Here is a 19939-nt window from a genome sequence, read left to right on the forward strand (position 1 = left end):
TTCTCGTCATATGTTTATTGTCGATCGCTTTCGCGTGTAGTTGTGTGCCAGTGATTTAGTCGCTAATTTTACTCTATGACAGGAAACAATCACGATGTTTGCTGTGGTGCAACTATTGCGTATATTAACCCAACGTTGTTTTCACCCTAAAATATTCTAGCTGCGTATAAAGGGATAACATAAGCCAAATTACACAGCTAGAAATGGTGTTTTGATCAGAATCGCTGAGTAATGTGTCCTGTTTGACTCTTCAGCAGCTAGTGTTTCGAAAATCAGCAGGTGAAGAAGAATTTGTTGTTTAGTAGTGATTTTTGGCAATTCTGTTCTGTGTGAAATATTAAACGTAGTCGAATGAGTTTACTAATTTCAACTGTTTAACATATTATAGTTTTTCATTTAAAAGTCGATTGCAATTTGTTGAAACCAGTTGACTGAGAATACAAGAATGTTATTTAAAACAATGCCAAATAAGTCATTTGGAAATAAAGATATTAATTTTTCTTTGAAAATGAACGTTTTTTGGCATTTTATTGTCTCCCATTGACCTGCTAGCCACAGCAAACAGGCTTTCATTTTTCAACAATTTTTCTGGAGGTCTTGTTTTATTGGCAGCTGATCGACTTTTTTCCCACATTGCTTATATAGTTGGTTTTATTTTGTTAAAAAATTCTGCTAAGCGGCTTGTTTTCTTTCAATGTAATCACCACGCTTGGCCAAATAACCGTTCGATTTCCCACTGTCTTACTTTCAAACAAACGTTATTTGGGTTGTTTCTTCATTTTAACATGCAAAACAAATATGAATCATTAATCACTTCGAATTTCCAAACGGGCTAACATATTTTGATTTACGCAGTTAAAGTTGGGAACAAAATAAAGTTAACTCTATAATGAAGCAAACTTATTTTGCTATAATGAAGCAACTATTATTTGAACAAAAAAAATGTGTAATCAAGGCAGAAATATTATAACGACAGCTGGTCGGTCCTGATATATACCCTTTAAATGCAGATGTTCAACGGCCGCCATTCGATTTTAGTTGAATATGAGGTAAATGCCTTTAGATTTATGGTGAGAATTTTGCCTACGATATGGATACCTTGTTTTGTTATTTCGTCAAGAGGTTAACAAAATAAATAAATAAGTCCAGTTTTGTCTGTTTGTTACGTCAGACTACTACGTATTGTTTTTCTAAAAGCTGTTACCTTCATAGTAATTGCAATGTTGTTTGTTTTGTATTAGCTATTAGTGCTTGCCAGCTTTTTAGTTGGGATATTAAACAGCATGGAACAAGATTTTTAACCTTGTCCCTGAACTGTAATGTTATACTGTCTAGAGAAAAGTATAGTATAGACTTTGGAATGTGGATACCCTGTAAAAAAGTTGAAGCCTGTTTTTTACCAAATGTTCAGTAATTCTCTTTAAACGACTGAACAATTTTTTTAGTGCCTTGTTTTTGTCTACATGTTTTTTGTCTTCTTCGAGTTAGGATAAGTATATTTTAATTTTTGCAAGGATTTTCTTTGCAGGTGGTCTGTTAACCTTTGTCAGTTTTTTTTAGTGGACAGTGATCAATATGTGAAAAACTTTGCTGACAATATACATATTGGGTATTTCCCAGTTAATTTATTCTAATATTCCTGACTTTGAATGCTAATTTTTTTGTCATATGGATACATGACAAAGAAATGCCACAGAAGAATAATGGTCTCTACCGAACTCCATCAATTTTTGCCTCTTTTAATTGCAAAAATAAACGAAACGACTCTCTGGAGGTTGACGTCAGTAGAACTTTTATTGGAAATGCAACGCTGGATGGAAAGTCTGTTCTGCGTTTTTTTCGGAGAAAAGTACCAAAGGCCAGATTTTTCTACATTTGCATCATTGTTTTATTTAGTTTACTTCAAGTTTCATTGTTACTGAACAAAAGCAGTAACTCAAAAAGTTACTCTGGACATTCGTCGAGAAACCTTAAACTAAGACTAAAAGAAAAGGTAAAAGAGAACAGTTACCGTGGTTACCCGGAACGCAAAATCTCCTCACTGGATGTTGGACATGATTCAAAAAAACGAAAAGCTGTTAACAGGGCGATTTTGCACGAAAAGAAAACAGCGAAAACTATTGAGAGTCATGGTAAGCCGTATATTTCTGATATGAAAAATGATTTGGGCATATCCGACAATAGGGTTGCGTGCTTTGTACTGCTTGTATTAGCATTACGTATAAATCTTAGTTTTATTATTTATAAGCATTTCCAGTGGTCCACCTATTAAAACGATAATAATGTATACACTTAAAACTGTCGACGCATTTTTAACACAAAGGCTTTGATAAAAATGACAAAAAAAAAAATAGGCTTACTTTGTTAATAGCACATTATTCATCACAACCTACAGACCCAGAGACTAAATTTATTTTGGTTGTCCATATTATTGTACCACAAAAAAACAAACGGTATGGCACAATAAAACATTATTGCAACCCTAATGCTATAGAATCAGCAAATATGGCGATTTTTTGCAAATCAACAAAAATCCTTAAATTGTTTACATAATACTACTAAACGCGTCTTATTACAACTAAATATCAAGTATTTAGGCCCCTCTTCTACTTTTAGTTTCATAAAAGCTGCAATAGCAGTGAAATATGAAATAGGAAGTCCGTTGAATTAAAAGTGCTTTGAAAGATACATCGCATTTCGTTTGAAACATCTGTTAAATTCTTAGCGTGTGTTAAAGGGCACATCGCGCCTTGCTGTCGGTTCGAAGCTTCGACAACAATAACTTTCCGAATGTTTGTGATTTTAGACGATACGTGCGTACAAGCGCAACGCGCTCTAACGCGACGCTATTTCTATAAAGAACATCAACTCTTAAAATTCTGCCGAACCTATATATTTGGGTTTGTCGCCAAAATAACGGCGCTTTTCGTTTAAATCGCCTTGCTAACTATTTATATTGCTCGGCTTGCTGACAAAATTGACGTTACAGCAACCACTAAATTCAATAGAACATATTGCACGAACGCACTATTGCGATATTTTCAGCAACGTATTAGGACAACAATGTAAAACAAAAAGAAACCCCCAGGTCTATTAACTATACCCTTAACCAGATGTGTCCAACATGATGCACGCGTGCCAAATGTGGCAGGCGACCTAATAAAAAATGGCACGCAAGCCCACCAAAATACAGCCAATTGTCAAAAATGCTAAGTTTCTAAACTTTAGCACAGAAAAAAGATAAAAATTGGCACGTCGGCATATGTGAGTGCCTTAAACAAAAATAACTTCGAGGGAAATTAACTATACCCTATGCAAAATTATGTCAAAACGCATCCCTGTATTTCGTTATCTTAAAGTTCGTTTGCAGGCAGCTTCGTGAGGCGATCGTATGGAACAAAAATCAGTTCGCCAACTATTCTCCCACCCCCTTTTCTGTCTGCGGTATCAACGGTCGGCGACAAACCGTCGTCTCTCGAAAAAGCGCTTTGTTCTCTGGAACCGCCGGACCTTGGTGAGCAGGATTAAAATCCGTTTTGCACGCCGAAAATTTGTTGTTAAAAATTTAGCCAAATAATTGACTTTGGTGTTAAATAATATTAGTTAACGGTTTGCCCGGAAAAATTTCTAATCAGTGAATTATTGACGATGGGTTTGTGACGATTTAGTCACAAATCATATAGTTGCTTTAATACGCTATTGCGTTTGCTCAGTCCAGTTTGGGCAGGCTTTGACTTTCGATGAAAATAATTTGACAATGATCGACCTTATTATTTGTTGAGTTTTTTTATTGACTTTATGGTCACAGTTGTTTAAAACCAGCATTAGCCCATGGCGAGATTACAACTATAACGACTAAGATTCGGAGGTTGAGCTAAATGGTTATCAGGATTTTTGAGCCACTATCGTTTGCCGTTGACCTCCGTACCAATAGATCAATCCGTGCTATAGTGAAAATTTTACGCCAATTACTTATAATTTGTTTTGCCGTTCAGGTGGCGAACTGAAGTTTAGGTCTCTAGATGACCTTCCAACGCTGGACGAAGTTGCCGAGCAAAACCCGGCGGTTTTGGATCATGGCTTCTTCGAATCGACAGAGTGCACAGCACGCCACCGCGTGGCCTTCATAATTCCTCACCGAGGCAGGGAACCACACTTGCGCGCCCTCCTGTGGCACCTTATCCCCATATTACAGCGTCAGCAACTGCGCTACAAGATCTACGTCGTTCACCAAGTGGGTATTGTAATAACGCTTTAATCCTGACAGGCGTGATCAGTGTTTTTTTAGGCGTTTGGGGGGACCGAAACCGTCCCCCAAATTTCTCCAGCGGTTTCCCAAATTTTGGACTTGCAACTTTTTGGTATTTAAATGAAACACTTGCGGTCTCTTAAAACTACTTAGCGGTCACCCAAACGAAACCTTGAAAAAACCCTGGGCGTGATGTCCAGTAACATTTAGAATACCATACCCCCGTAGTAACAGTAACTTTAAAAATAGCTACAGAAGACACTAATTCGTTTTTTTTATATAGTTTACTCCGAAAAAGGTTAAAGGAAATAAGAAATTGACAAGCGTCATTTACAGCATAAGTCGTTTGCTTTTTGATAAATATAATAAACTTTATCATGGGACTAGATTTTGTAATAATTTTAAAATAATTATTAGAGTACCTATAAATATATAAATTTAGAAGAAACAGCCTAAATTTTTTATTATTATTGTTTTTTAACCACATTTCGTTTGACAACTCGGAAATGTGGTTTAGTGATCCCTATTTCTTATGTGTTATAGTTTGATTTTTATTTGTTTTAAAAAAAAATGATTTTATTGCATAATTATATACCAAGCAAATGAGTAAATAAATATAAGCATTTCATTATTATTATGGCTTTTCAACACTATCAGAAAGGTAATACGAAAAACACATTTTTGTAGTAAATTTTTTTAGTAAATAAAAAATGTCCCAACAAACAAATCCTCAAATTTCCAAATATGGCCATATCGATGTACTTTAGTTCGTAAAACGCAGTTTAAGCAGAATGTGCGTCGCATTTATTAACAGAAACAGGGGTGGTGAGAGGCTTTATTACGGTTTATGCAATATTTTCTCCGTCCTGTAAAGCAAACTATATACTCCGCAGTGGCACTGCGCATATTTTAGAATTTAGATCGCTTCGGTTTTAATTTTCATATAGTTAAGCTTAGTGTTGAAATATTTAACTTAAGGTTTTACGGCAACCTGCGCGTCGGCGAAAACTATACTTTGGCACGTCCTGTTAACAACGCAACTCTGTAATCCCAAAGGCTGGCGACCAGGCGTTCAACAAGGCGAAACTGATGAACCTCGGGTTTCTGGAGGCGACGCGCGAGGCGGATTTCGATTGCGTTGTCTTCCATGACGTCGACTTGCTGCCCGAGAACGACAAGCTTCTGTACACTTGCACTGACACGCCCAAGCACATGTCGGTCGCCATCGACAAGTACGACTACAAGTAAGTGAACAAACCTTGGGCGAATCGGTCAAAAGTATTTTCATTGAGTAATATGCAATCTCTCGTTCGTTTTGAACTTTTATCCCGCGTTTTAAAGGTAAAATTAGACATTGTGGAATAATACTTATTTGGCCGTCTAACCCGATTTTAGACGTCATTAGTCACGATAAAATTAAAGTACAAAATTATTGCGTTGCACGTTATGATGCTAAAATATGCTTTAGAGCTAGAAATCTACCTTAAAACTTTGTTTTCGTGGTTCCTTTCGTGTTTATATGTTGGGAATTTTGGGGCTGAAACCATATTTTTTGATTAGGTTCCTCAACAGAAGAACCACATAATATTGAACTGATAAATTTCCACTAGCCCTAAATCACACATTGCCACAACCCATGTTTTACGCTATTATGTTAATTTAACCGCAACTTGCCTGTTGTGCCCCTACTCCTCGACAACACACAGGTCACACGTGGTGTACAGCACCAACAAAGTTATATTCTTTCCGTGTAACATCCTTGACTAATTAGCTCGCAACAGCGTAGCTATGACCAGGGTGAAGGGAAGTTAACGATGTCGGGTTTCGTTGAAGCGACCGGCATTTTGCACTTTTGTGAGGGCTGACCGGTCGTTTCGGCGTTGTACAGTTTTGCAAAAGTTGTCAGGCAACCAGTCGCCATCAGTCAATATGCCGGTTGACGCACTTTGCGCTTTTATTCGTGACTCTACTTTGAGCGGATTCGCCACGGCGCTTGGTGCAAACGTGCGTTAGGCTTACGCGCAATACATCTTTTAATCGAACTGTTAAATAATTTCGTCATTGGTTACACCCAGGACCTTTTTGTTGAAATACTTTTATCACTGGTCTTGGGTGAGGCGTACGAAACTCTGTTTGACGCTTTCAGGCCTGTGTGCGTTTGATTGAAGAGTTGATAGAATGAAATTTATTGCGGTAAGCTTGATTTAACTTCCTTTATTCTCTGACTCCGTTTTAAGCTTTCTCGAAAATAGATCAAAATATACATTTATTAATTAAAATTAGGTTTTAGTCAAATCGGGCACATACATTTATGACGTAACATGAGAAAAAGCAAATTTTGTGTGTGAGAGACCTTAATTTTTGGCAAACATGATCATTTTTGTTTAACGCGCCTTTACATAGGACAGCATGTTTGATAAATGTGTTAATGTTATGGACCCTGGTTAGATTTTCTTTAAAAAAAAATTATTAATTTAGGAACAAATCGCTAACCGGTTTTGTACACTGTGTTTGACATTCGGCCTGTTCCGTTCACTCGGTAAATTGGGCCCCACTTTGTAGGATCTGGAATCTGGATCAAACCTTAACGCCAGATTTCATTCTTGCCTTACTTCCATTGAAATCTCTGTAATTACAACTAATTCCGGCTATAGCCTGTACGACAGCACCCTGTGTGCTGTGTGCCGTTAATGCTTTGACTTTAGATTTACTGCACAATACGCAGTGATCTTTTTTATTGTTACAATCCTTGTTAAACCCCGTCTTGGCCTATCTTAGATTGATATACTAGCCTTTATAAGTATTATTTGATAACCGCTCTCAGAACCTATACGTTTCAAACACATGAAACGTGTCTCCCAGTGTTGTGAACAAGTCAGTTTGAAATGACTTAAAGTCCAAGTCAAGGCTTTCGCAAAAATAACAAGTCAAGTCCCAGTCCAAGTCATCGGTTGCCCAAGTAAACAAGTCAAGTCATTATGGGAGCTAGTCAATTTCAAGTCATGCCATTGACATAAAAGTAAACTGTTAAATTATTCCGATTATAAGCAACAAACAACTAAAAAAATACCACAAACGCAATATACAGCAATAAAAGTGTGCAAAACTTAATCAAAAACATTTAATTTAATTCTAAGTTATTTGACAAAATGACTTAAATCAAAGTCAAGTCATTTGTCCAAAATACTTAAGTCAAGACAATGATTTTGGTCAAAGGACTTAAGTCAAGTCAAGTCATTTAAAAACAGTTACTCAAGTGCACTTAAGTCAAGTCAATGACTTAAGTCATTACAACACTGGTTTCTTCGCACGCAGATTACCGTACGAAAGTATATTCGGCGGCGTTACTATGGTGACGCCCAAGCAGTTTCGTGATGTCAACGGTTACTCGAACAAGTACTGGGGCTGGGGTGGAGAGGATGACGACATGCACGACCGACTTGTGGCGAGTAATTACGTCATTAACCGTCCGCCCATTTCGTTGGCTAGGTATAGGATGATATTTCACGAGCGGGACAAGGGAAACGCCGATAACCTTTTAAGGTATGTCAAGTGATTGCTGAATAATACTAGGACGTTCGCTGCATTAATCTACATTTAATTTGATAAATGTGATTTTAGCAGAGGTATATTAAAGCCATAATATTCGATAAAATCGTGTTTTTCGCAGTTTACAGACTTTTATCTTCGCTTGGATTTTTACACTGATGGTGGCATGAGGTATTGCTGAAACGTCTGTAAATTGCGAAATGACAATATATCGAATATTATGGCTTTATTATTTTAATGAAATTACTTAAAAAAACATGTATTGTGTTCCAAATTATAGTTATATGTTTGCGCTGTACGTTTTTTTGTTTACGCTGTACGTTTGGCGCAAAATTTTTGTGCGGTATTTTAGCTGGTATGTCATACTGCTTTATGCCTATTTAAAACTCTTTATGCGCAAATTAAACGGAAAATGTACATTCTACATAGGTGACTTTTAATGTAACACTTAACATGTGTTGCGTTCAAAAATTACGTTTTGCTAAAATTGCGTACCCTTTATCGTTTTCTTCTGAAATGCAAAAAAACATATAATTTGATTAAAACCTACCATTCATTGTATTTTAAGGCACATTATGGCTATGGCTTACAGTCAATCGCTTTCACCAGCCCATTTATCGTCAAACTTGCTCTTTCAATGTAATTTCATGGTGATGTTTTTTACGTTAAGTGAAATAAAAAGTTGTATTTTAAATGGGGTTTATTATTTGTTTAAAACATTAAGGAGTTACATCGTACCGAGGCTTCAGATTGTATTCTTTTGATTATAGAAGCGGGCATAATACTTGTCGTTCAAACAACTTTAAAGTTTTTGTTTTAATGGTTCCCAAAAGGGTTTAATAGATATCCGGGAAACCCTTGTAAAACAGGCTATATCTTTTGCAAGGAAGGTATAAGAGGAAACCATGTCGCGAGGTTTCGAATTGTCAGATTTTAATGAGGACACTTAACATGTGTGGCGTTCAAAAATTGCTGTGCCTCACAAGAAATAAGTACATGAACCTTCATGCATTCACAACATTTCATTTATACGGGTGACACCATGTCGCAAGGTTTCGACTGTTGTCGGATTTCAATAATAAAGGCGTACAACGCTCCGCGCGCGACTGAAACCATACACACTTTGCTAAATCTGATTTATTTTGCGACCTGCCAGGTTCGCGCTGCTCTCGACTTCGGAGAAGCGCATCAGGAACGACGGCCTCGACAACATCGTCTACTCAGTGCTAAATGTCACGCAGGGCCCGCTGTACGCCAACATCACAGCGCAAGTAGGCTCGGCCGTGTTGCGCTGCAGCGGCGCCCGCGCCTCTGCCTGGCGCTGCGACTGGATCAAGTGGCTCTGCTACCGCTACAACTACTTCTGCTCCCGGCTCCAGCTACTGTCGACCGAAGACGGCACGCTGGCGCTGTGACGTCACAGTTTCTTGGCGCCATGGCACGTGGTCGCCGTCTTACTTGTTCCAGCCTATACTCTATGGTCTATGGGCATCACGGTGTATGTTTGTAAGGTTCACTTCGCCCTATGGCCTTATACCAAACGCTGGGTGGAAAGCGATATTTTTTGCGCAGGTCAACTCAATGCCTTTTTACCTCATCCTTTTTACCCGTTACGTGCGGTTTTTGTCTTAGTTTGCCCGCATAAGGACAGGGTTTAAACTTGATGAAACCTTTCTTCGAAAATCACGTCAACGCAGTCGTGCCTGAAGGAATGTAACTTACTTCAAAATTTTGCGAACAAAAAATACAAGTGCGCGAGTTATTGATCAGACCCAAACCATATAGTTTAATTGTACACTCCTAAATTTTTTTACTAACAGATTTTTTTATTGAATAATTTAGATTTATCCTCGTGTAATGTCGTAGAAAGCGTGCCATATATGTCTGGCAGCTGATGATGATGATTTCCGACGTGCGCGTCTGACGTACACAATAGACTGTGTCGTGAAAACGACCAAAATTTACTAAATTAATCAGACATTGAGCCGAAATGGTTGGTTGTACAATATCGTACGAGTTTTCAATTGTCTGTCATTTACGAAACCTTTAAAAGTTAATTGGTTCCGTTCAAAAGTAGCATGACCTTTTTTCTCCTAACACAATTTTTATGTAACTAAGCAAACTAAAAATATTTGTTAATAAGTAGTTTACCTGTTATTAGGTTCATCTCTATTTTTCTTTTTTCGTGAATGCATTTTTTGTTTCTTTATTCGTTGAATCAGCGTTGTTTTACCTATTTTATCAGAAAAAGCTTACTTACCCATACACTTAATTAGTGAATAAACGTTTCGTATTAAATCCTGGCAGTTCATGGGGCCAAGTTTAAGTTACTTCATTCATTTATCACATAAATACATTGGCTTTAATTTGATAAAGCTACTGGGGCGCATTGTTATTGAAATGAAATCCGTATGGCTGATGTAAGTATAGAGCTTTTTCTCGCCTATATTAGGTAAAAATTTGACTCTAATAAAGCGCTTGTCTGTGTATAACTTGGTTTATGAAGTTATGCTGTTGTCGTTATTCAACGCATTTTGCTTTTCTGTTAGATAAAAATGATTGCCTTACTTAATATAAAGTGGGGATTTCTAACTTCTCTCGTATAGTTATATGTGGTGACATTGCACTTTCAACGTTTGTATATTTTCTTATATTACCAAATGCCCTTGAAATGATTTATAGCGAAAGCTGTAGTAAGGGACCAAGAGCTATTTTTGGCCACGTTGTCCGGGTTTAATATCTATAAGCATAGCGTGGTCCTGCAGCTTGTAAGAGGCGCGTGCGATGTGTGTTCGCCCTAACCGCCTATTTTGCATTCTTGTTTTCAGATCTGCACTTCTAACAGACGCTCGTATGTAAAGAGCAAGTGGAATATCGACACAAACTTGTCTATTTCGACATGAACGCGATTTTACTCGCATTAATGATTTAGATAAAAAATAGCCACAAATGTCTGATACATAATTGATTCAAGTCCAAACTGCTAGTAATGCGATTCAGGTCACTTCCGTTTTAGCGACGTATATTGACTGAGTATAGAGCTATAGTACGCCGAACTGTAGTGTACATGCTGATTGTTTGGTTTGGAAAATGGGTGCCAGTTGTGACATGCATATTGATTCAGTCAGCACAGAAGCTAATTAAATTGAGACTTCATGCCACATATATCTATTTGCCCAAATAGTTAAAACAGGCAATCATAGGACGCAAAAAGATGTGGAACGCACATGTTTAAAACTATAAGTAGGTTTAATGCAAATCGTGTACGGGCGTTGATTTTATTATTGCCGTGGTTTGCTCAAATCTGATTGTAGCATTATTTGCAAAATAGAATTCGCCGTTTTGCTTTACATAAACATTTATACATAAAGAAACTTACGCTGTAGAATATGGCCACAAACTGCATGCGAACGCTGGTGTAGTCGTGGTCGTTTTTTCGTCTACACACTTTGAGTTTAGGATAGCAAATAAGTTAATTTTGCTTTGCAGTTATGGCAGTATAAACAGTTATGGCTATATACAGAAGCCAAACATCTGTTTGGTGTTATATTCTGTTTCCTTAGTAAAAAAACGTCAAGCGGGGTGATCCACATAGCTTAGAATAATGCTGTCGCCAGGAAATGCTCTGCCTGTTAGCTAGCTATAGATGCGCTCGAAATTGTTTCAACCCACAGTGTTTGTTAGTGTTTTTGTACTGAGCTCGTTCAAAAGTGAAATGTGGCAAGCCTTAAATTCCTGTATCTTGATTGCAAGATCAAGATGTTTTTTTACTTCAGTGCTGTAGTAACTTGACTTCTTGGATTAAAAATGACTCGAATATATGTAAATATTGTTTAACATAAAAACGGAGAAAAGAAAAACTTTATCCTACCAGATGGCAGCCTAATTCCATCGCAATAGTGGAAAAATTGCGCCCCTCAATTGAAAACACATAATTTGGTACTTTATTAAATACAATGCTTTACGCATTACGCGAGGAATTTTTACGTTACTTCGAGGTCAAGAATCTTATTGTGACTCGAAATATTCAAGATGGAGATTAACAAAACCGAGTGAGCCTGTGTCCTGTACATTTAAAACGGGGGTGATCAACGCAGTGTCTGCGGGCACCTTGTCAGCCATACAAATACAGTAGGCTACTAGGCGCCCGAAGGCAAGTTATTAATAGCAAACTCACCATTAGTGAGCTTCAAAAGAGCAACCATGAAACATGAATCGTAAATTTGTTAATTCAGAAGATTGCACCAAACTAATGTCCTTCGTAGTACTCTGTTTCCATAAATCAGCTCTGAGGGTCAAATAGGTTCGTGACCCGTGATTTATATAATCAAAACAAAGAAAAAGAAAGATATTTAGCATGACAAAGGAAGTTTCTTTGTATAGGGCTGCTGTTTGTAGTCTTTGTCCATTTTAAGGTTTGCAAAACGGTTATTTAGAAAATCTCATTCTACAAACATCGTATTAAAAATGACTAAATTATTTTTTAAGTTTCTTAAATTATTATTTTGTTTGGTTTGTTTTTATATAGACTCTTAAAATCGATTAGGATTTAATTCTGGCCGGCTAACCTAAAAATTACACAGCGCAGTCTTCATCGGGTTAATTTCGAGTTTTAAACGTTCAACAGGCTGATTTTTTTGCTAATTTTTTACACCATGTGGTTATTGTATAACTCTGCAAAACACAATTACTGATACGCAGACATATGGCGAGCCTAAATTCACAGCCCTTCGGCCCGCTGATCACAAGCTCCACGGCAAACATTTAGTGTTGTCCGGTGAAAAGTAAAACAATAAATTCTAAATAATAAACGTAGTAATACGGAATCTTCCGTTCTATGGTAGCTGAAATAATAAACAAAACAATCAAACGTTTAGTGTATTGTTACTGCACAATGTAGTTCTCTGTTCATTCGTTTTTTCAGTGCCTGGACTAATAAAGATGTAGTGTATGTTTGTTAGATTAGATTTCAACGTATCAAAACCGTAATGTCTGGAAAACAAGAACTGAAAGTGAGGACAGAGTTATAATCCGAATTGTTCAACAAAATTTTTTTGGAGCATAATGATTGGAGGTTGTAGTAAGACGTAATAAGAATATCAAAGCTCATACAGAAGTAGGTATCATTTTGAACGTTTCGAAAAACTCTTTATTCATTCAGAGTCATTCGAAACGTTCAAAATGATACCTACTTCTGTATGGGCTTTGATATTCTTAAAATGTTTTTTTGTTTTATAGTAAACTAAAATCTATTGCTTGTGGTTTCACCAAAAATATTTTCAAGTCAATAAGTCAATCAACCTTAATTATGCTGACTTTGATAGGTTAAAGGTAAATAAAAAGGGTCTTGATTGACAGAGATTAGGTTATGTTATTTGCTCTGAAAAAAAGAACACGATGTAATTGCAACATCGTGGCTTATCAAAGTGTTTCAGTTGCGCCCCTCTCTACTGTTTCAAGTTGTTATACCAAGAATCAGAGTCTGTTTACAACTGTTGTTTGTTGTATAGCAGACCTAGGCAAAATACGGTCCGCCAAGCAATTTAATCAGTCCCGGCTCATTTTTCTTAAAATATGAACCAGGTACGACTTTCTACATGTTAGGTAGAAACATACATTTATACACTCTTTCCACGGACGGATCTATGACCATGCCAAACAGCATTTTTAGCCTGTTTTAAAAAAGTAAAACGGGTATTGTTTACGCGTTACACGCGATTTTTTTGTCTTTCTTGTAAGTTCCACGTGTTTTTGGGCGTCTTTACAGACAAAAGTCGCTTTTACCACCCAGCACATTTATATGCGAAGAAATGTAAATGTGGCTAAAAATAGTAAAAATGAAACAGTCGGAAACGTAGACGTACGTTAGTGTTTCTAAAATAATTATGGATGTCCGATGACATCGGTGGCAAGTGGAAGTATCGGTCGTCCGATACTATAGGGAGGTATATTTAGTCATGACTTGTGGTTCTTAAAACTGGACATACAGGTTTTCGGCTAGAAATGAAAAAAAAAGGCTTTTCAACGTTTCAATTTTGTCTATATTTTGTTTGTTTTAGGCATAGTAATGGCGTCATTTGGTATCGGAAGGGTTCGCGAAACTTTGTGTACAAAATATCGGGTATGAGTATCGGAATGAAATGTCAAGTATTGGACAATCTTAAAAATGATCACCAGAAAGGCGTTGAAACCATTGTTGCACGGAAAGCTGCTGAACGCCAGGAATATCTACCTTATTATTGGCTTGTCGTTCTTCGTTTCTATTGGTGCTTTGCTAGTTTTTCGCGACCTTGAACGCAGCAGAGGTCAGTGGCAAAGCATCGAGTTCCAGAGCTTTGTTAGGCGCAAGGCGGCAAGACAAAACTCATCCCCGTTTAAAGAAAACAACACGTCAATACGATACTACGAAAGCAAAAAACTCACCACCCAACGTTCATTGGCGTCCAATCAAGTAGTCTATGGAGCTAAACTCGGACGCAAAGTTAATGTAGAAGGTAAGGTTGCTAATACGTTTAAAATCGTCTTCACATAACGCAGTGTTTCTTAACCTTTTTACTTGGGGGCGCACCTAGAGACATATGAAAACTTGGCGGCGCACCTTGCGAGCGAAGCGAGTGCGAAATTTTTTAGGTGTACCGGTATTTGTTTTAAATTGCTTGCAATTTTTCATAATATAGACTTTTTAGTTGCAAATCTTTAAAGGGACTCCAGCCTTGAGACCAAAATTGGAAAATCGTAATAATGACGAAATCGGACTCAGACCTAAGTGGCCCAAATAGGGCCTATACAACCTTTTGTCTAATCCCAAATCCAACCCATAACTATCACTAACTCTCCTAATATTTTCAACCCTAACCCAATTGCTCACGTCACCCATAAGTCAAAACAGGTGCAAAAACTCCGTGGCCAATTAGCGGCGTCCGAATGTCGGTAGCAAACGGCCAATGTCAGACAGGTGGCCCCAAATCATCCTATAACCTTTTCCTGACTTTTTTCGACTTGTTTAGGTCTTATCTGGACTATTTTAGACCTTATTCTGGCGTGGTTATTCCTGCAAATTTGGCGTCATTATGTCGGTGGTTTTATTACTATGGTGTTATAGATTATCTGATTTAGATATTGTTGCTTTGTAGGTCTTATTGTGTTTCCAACTTGAAAGTATTGTGGAATTAATGAGCTAAGGTTATTAGGAAAGTAAAAAAACATGTTTTTTATATGTTTTATTTTTTTTCTTTTGCTCGCGGCGCACCTGTCAACCTTACATGGCGCACCGGTTGAGATGCGCTGACATAACGTATAGTGCGTATAAATTGATAAAAACATCAGTTTTAAAGAAAAGCTAGTTTATAATATAAAAACATTTAATTATCCCGCTGATTATGTTTTGCTCACCGTTAATAAACATAACATGTACCAATTGGGATGTTTTCATTCAAAAAGAATTTTCAATTAAAAAAGATCATTATAGTATCCTCATTTTAAACTTCTGGGAGAAAAAATGATCAACTAGTGTTTCTCAGATTTGGCCTATTTCGCAATTTCACTTTTGTGCTTATCGACGCATTACTGAAAAAGTAAAATTTAATGTCTCGTCATTTTTTTCATTTTGTAATAAGATCTATGTTGTGACCAAGGCGTGTTTGTTTAAAGGTAAAAAATACTTCTTGATTAATTTCTACTAGGCCTATAGTTGTCTATTATCTTTTGTTTTCATCACCGTTAACAAAATCATTTAAGCGAAATTAAAATTTAATAAGATTTAATATTTTTTTAATTTTGCTGAAAAGTGTGTTCATGGTTACAGTGTATCACTGTTCTCTCAATTTTTTTACCACGTACGCATCCAGGTACCAAAAAGTTTGCGCAAAGTGCCCAAATTATATATTAAACGAAAAAAGTGTCCTAAAAGAAATACGCGGGCAGAAGAACTTTTTTTTTGGTTTTTTCTTCAATGTTTCATCTAAGTGTTTTCCTATTTCAACTGAGTAAATTCAAAAAAAATTCTGGCTACGCGCGAGTCTAATTACTTTTTTACAATGTGTTACAGTGGGCTGCAACTTTTTTTGCTTGTATATAGACGCCAAACGGCATAAAACCGTTGAGAAACACTTGTTTTTGTATTTTTAGACTATAGTCTTTGAGTCGCGTGCTACAAATCCAACTTCGTGTATAATCTTGAAGCAAAAATCTAAATATATATATACGATAATTTTAAACTAATATCTCCTTTGTCGAGCTTTTTTAGTTTTTTACGTGAGACCACTTGTTTAATCTACTTTTCAGGTGAGCGTTACGTAAAGGATGGAGTTGCGAACCTTTCAATTTGGCCAACTTTCCCTTACCCCCAAAAATCCTCTGGCAAAGAAAACGACAAAAACGTTATTTTGACAAAAGCTCTCTGTCCTCTTGAATCTCCAAACCTCGGTAGGAATTTAGTTTATTTCTCTGCGTTTTGGTATACTTTTATTTAGTTTATTCCTCTGCGTTTTGGTATAGTTTATTTCTCTGCGTTTTGGTATACTTTTATTTAGTTTATTCCTCTGCGTTTTGGTATAGTTTATTTCTCTGCGTTTTGGTATACTTTTATTTAGTTAATTCCTCTGCGTTTTGTATACTTTTATTTAGTTTATTCCTCTGCGTTTTGTATACTTTTATTGACTTTTGAAATATAAATGTTAAACTGTAGCCAACGAAATATTAGAGTTGCACATTGTTTTAACAAATGCGTGTAGATACAAACATGGTAATGTTAAAATTGCCTTAGGAATTATTCGAAAGTTCAAAATATGCTACTAACTTCTATATGGGCTTTGATATTTATTCTACGAGAAAAGTGTCATGTTTCTTGTAGTATACTAGTATAGTCATGATTCATTCTAATGTAACAGCTTTGTAATTAATGCGAACGATTCGCTGATAGCAGGTAGTACAGCATAATAGATGCTTTATGATGTCACGAGACATGATGAAACACGCTATATGATCAAATAATAAAGCATAACTAAAAATTGCTGACAGATAATGTTTAATACATAGACTAATGTTTTAAAACATTCGCTAAAGCCTAATGTTGATAAACCTAAAATACTATATTCTCCTTGCGGACCCTCTGAAACTGCGTGCGGACCATATTTGGTCCGCGAACCCCATGCAGTTTGGGAACCGCTGTTTTAGTTAATTACAAAGGTTTGAATAGACTTAAAAGTTCAAAAAAGCCAGAGTTATCTCATTGATATAGTCTTAGCGTTTGCTCGCAATATCTAGCGTTTGCTAACGATGCCATATTCCTACAAAGAGACAGCCTACGTTTAACTGTTCGTTGTATTCAGTTGGAGAGCTGGCATTTCGTTCGCTCGACAATCTTCCAACGCTCGAAGAAGTTGCAGCGAACAATCCTTCGAAACTGATGCAAGGCTTCTACGAGCCACAAGAGTGCACAGCACGCCACCGCGTGGCCGTCATAATTCCTCACCGAGGCAGGGAACCACACTTGCGCGCCCTCCTGTGGCACCTTATTCCCGTATTACAGCGTCAGCAACTGCGCTACAAGATCTACGTCGTTCACCAGGTGAGTATTTGTTAAAATTTATTTTTGATTTTGATGTTTAACTTTTTGTGTGTGTCACCTTTGTAAATATCGCATTTGACCATGCGCAGTTTAACACGTTAGCCTCCATTTGTTGGCGCCTATGTACAGTCTAATATTAGGCTTCGGAGCACATTACTGAACCTTTACAGAAAAGCAAGTAGAAATTCAGGCAATAAAAAATTTGTGTGCCACACTTCAATGCAGGGTTACTCCCATCTTTTTTCCGTCTTATTCAGGCTTACTTCAATAAAACATTAAAAAAAAATAATGAAACAAATAGGAAAAAAATGGCATTTTATTTGAAATGCAATAGAAAAATAGTACTGCAATAGAAAAATAATACTCCTTTTTAGAGATGAATTAATTTACGTTTAATAACTGATATACTTATACAACAAGCTGTTGCTGCCAGGCATAAAATATAACCGTGTGTTGCTAATTATATAATACTGTTGGATGAGCAACACTCGGTTATACCTATACAATAGTTTACTTTTTTACTGTAGGATTTTTATATAGTTTGAACCAACACTTAGCTAAGGGGGTTTGATAGGAATGTCAAGCAAATATCTACACAAGCTTTGGCACGTACTCTTAACAATGCAACTCTGTAATCCCAAAGGCTGGCGACCAGGCGTTCAACAAGGCGAAACTGATGAACCTCGGGTTTCTGGAGGCCACTCGCGAGGCGGATTTCGATTGCGTTGTCTTCCATGACGTCGACTTGCTGCCCGAGAACGACAAGCTTCTGTACACTTGCACTGCAACGCCCAAGCACATGTCGGTCGCCATCGACAAGTATAACTACAAGTAAGTTTCTTATTAACTTCAGATTACCTTGCTTAAAATTTGTATGATATTGTTAAAGTTTGTAGAGCGCATGACATTTTTTTCAGACATGACGTCACAAAGTTACGTCATAACGAGACGTGACATACCTACGTCATATCGTGGCCATGGTCCATGATTATCACATACCCAATAACGCAAAGTTTAAGACTTTGTTCAGTAGAATTCTGTAGCAGTCGCTATAAGGCAGTCAGAATATAGATTGAATATCAAAGCCCATATACAGTTTATACTTTATAGTTTATAGCATGTGTAAAATATGCCATCTTCTTCTGTTTTGGATTTGATATTTATTCTTCGTTGAACTACTACCTATAGCTATCATGAATAAAACAATATATCTTGTTCAAAGAAAACAATATCATTTAATGGTCATCGAACCTATACGCATTATGCATTATATACAAAGTGTATCCATATCGTTGGCCAGTATTACTTCAGAAGGGATTGTTTACTGTTTATCTTTGTTAGGGTTTGTGTTTCGCTTTGCAGAAGTTCTTAGTTGTGTCGCAATAAACTTGCTATACCTAATTCAACTTCGCAGACTGCCATACAAGAAAATCTTCGGCGGCGTAACCATGGTGACACCCAGGCAGTTTCGTGACGTCCACGGATTTTCGAACAAGTACTGGGGTTGGGGCGGGGAAGACGACGACATCTACTACCGTCTGGTTGAGAACGGTTTCATCATACAACGGCCGCCAATGAACCTGGGCAGATACAGAATGATCTTCCACCAGAGGGACAAGCTGAACGACGATAATCCCCTGAGGTAAACTGCCTTTCACCCCTATTTGTTGTGACAAAAAGGGACTCGCTGATTTGTCATATTTTACATGTGCTTCGTTGTTATTCAACATTCTATAATTTTCATTGCCTATTTGTGAACTAGTGTACAAGAAATTCATCCACTAGCTTTTGTATATGGATAAATTTATTCCCGTCTGATCTTGCGTCGCGTTTTACAGCAGGCTACTCCGCTTACTTTTAGAAAGTTTTTGCTGTGAATAATTATCTGCCATACATTCCATGTTAATCAGAATGCTCTTGCTGTCCAATCGTACCAAGAAGAACCGTAACGATGGCCTCGAAAACGTGATCTACTCGGTAGTCCATATCGCTCAAGGTCCACTGTACACAAACATCACTGCGAATGTCGGGACCGCTGTACTGCAGTGCGCACCTTCTGCCTTTGGCTGGAGATGTGTTTTTATTACGTGGGTATGCCGATACCTCGGACTATTTTGTTCCATGATCGAAATGCTTTCCACCGATGAGGGTACACTTGTTTTGTGACGCAACGCCGACGCGCAAGACTATACGGTACTATAATGTGATTCGACGTAGTAAATCAATTGTTTTATTGTATTGATACGCATAAAACATGCGACACCGCACCAATTTATTTCACTGTATCTCGTACCTTTTTTCATGATAAAAATGCTTATTATGATTGTGTCGCCAAATAGTTTTTTTTACTTCTTCTTTCACCTTCGGTACTTATATTTTGTATCACTCCAAATGGTATGCGCTTTAACTTTTGAATTTCTATTACAGTAGCCCTTCGTCAATTATTGGTTATAAACATGATATATATTGGACTAGTTTTGTTCGAGTTAATATATTTACCTTTTCCGTTTTACAACCTAAATTATTATTGGATATACTGTATCCTAAAAGTTAACAAGAGTTCGTTCCTTAGC

General features: G+C 37.1%; 2 protein-coding genes across 2 annotated transcripts; both read left to right on the forward strand.

Annotated features, from left to right (window-relative positions):
* Nucleotides 1-1044: 1044 nt before the first annotated feature.
* On the forward strand, nt 1045-9213 carry LOC146140024 (beta-1,4-galactosyltransferase 4-like). The gene is made up of 7 exons (XM_083392591.1): nt 1045-1049; nt 1897-2132; nt 3371-3514; nt 3996-4234; nt 5306-5493; nt 7565-7792; nt 8955-9213. Exons 1-7 carry the CDS (start codon nt 1045-1047, stop codon nt 9211-9213), a joined length of 1299 nt encoding a protein of 432 aa, XP_083248717.1.
* A 4751-nt stretch (nt 9214-13964) lies between these two features.
* On the forward strand, nt 13965-19639 carry LOC146140025 (beta-1,4-galactosyltransferase 4-like). The gene is made up of 6 exons (XM_083392592.1): nt 13965-14292; nt 16082-16222; nt 17128-17366; nt 18010-18197; nt 18781-19008; nt 19277-19639. The coding sequence occupies exons 1-6, from the start codon at nt 13965-13967 to the stop codon at nt 19530-19532; spliced, it is 1380 nt and encodes a 459-aa protein (XP_083248718.1). The 3' UTR covers nt 19533-19639.
* Nucleotides 19640-19939: the final 300 nt, after the last annotated feature.

The sequence above is a fragment of the Ascidiella aspersa genome, chromosome 6, assembly GCF_963924565.1.
Source record: "Ascidiella aspersa chromosome 6, kaAscAspe10.2, whole genome shotgun sequence".
Taxonomy (NCBI): domain Eukaryota; kingdom Metazoa; phylum Chordata; class Ascidiacea; order Phlebobranchia; family Ascidiidae; genus Ascidiella; species Ascidiella aspersa.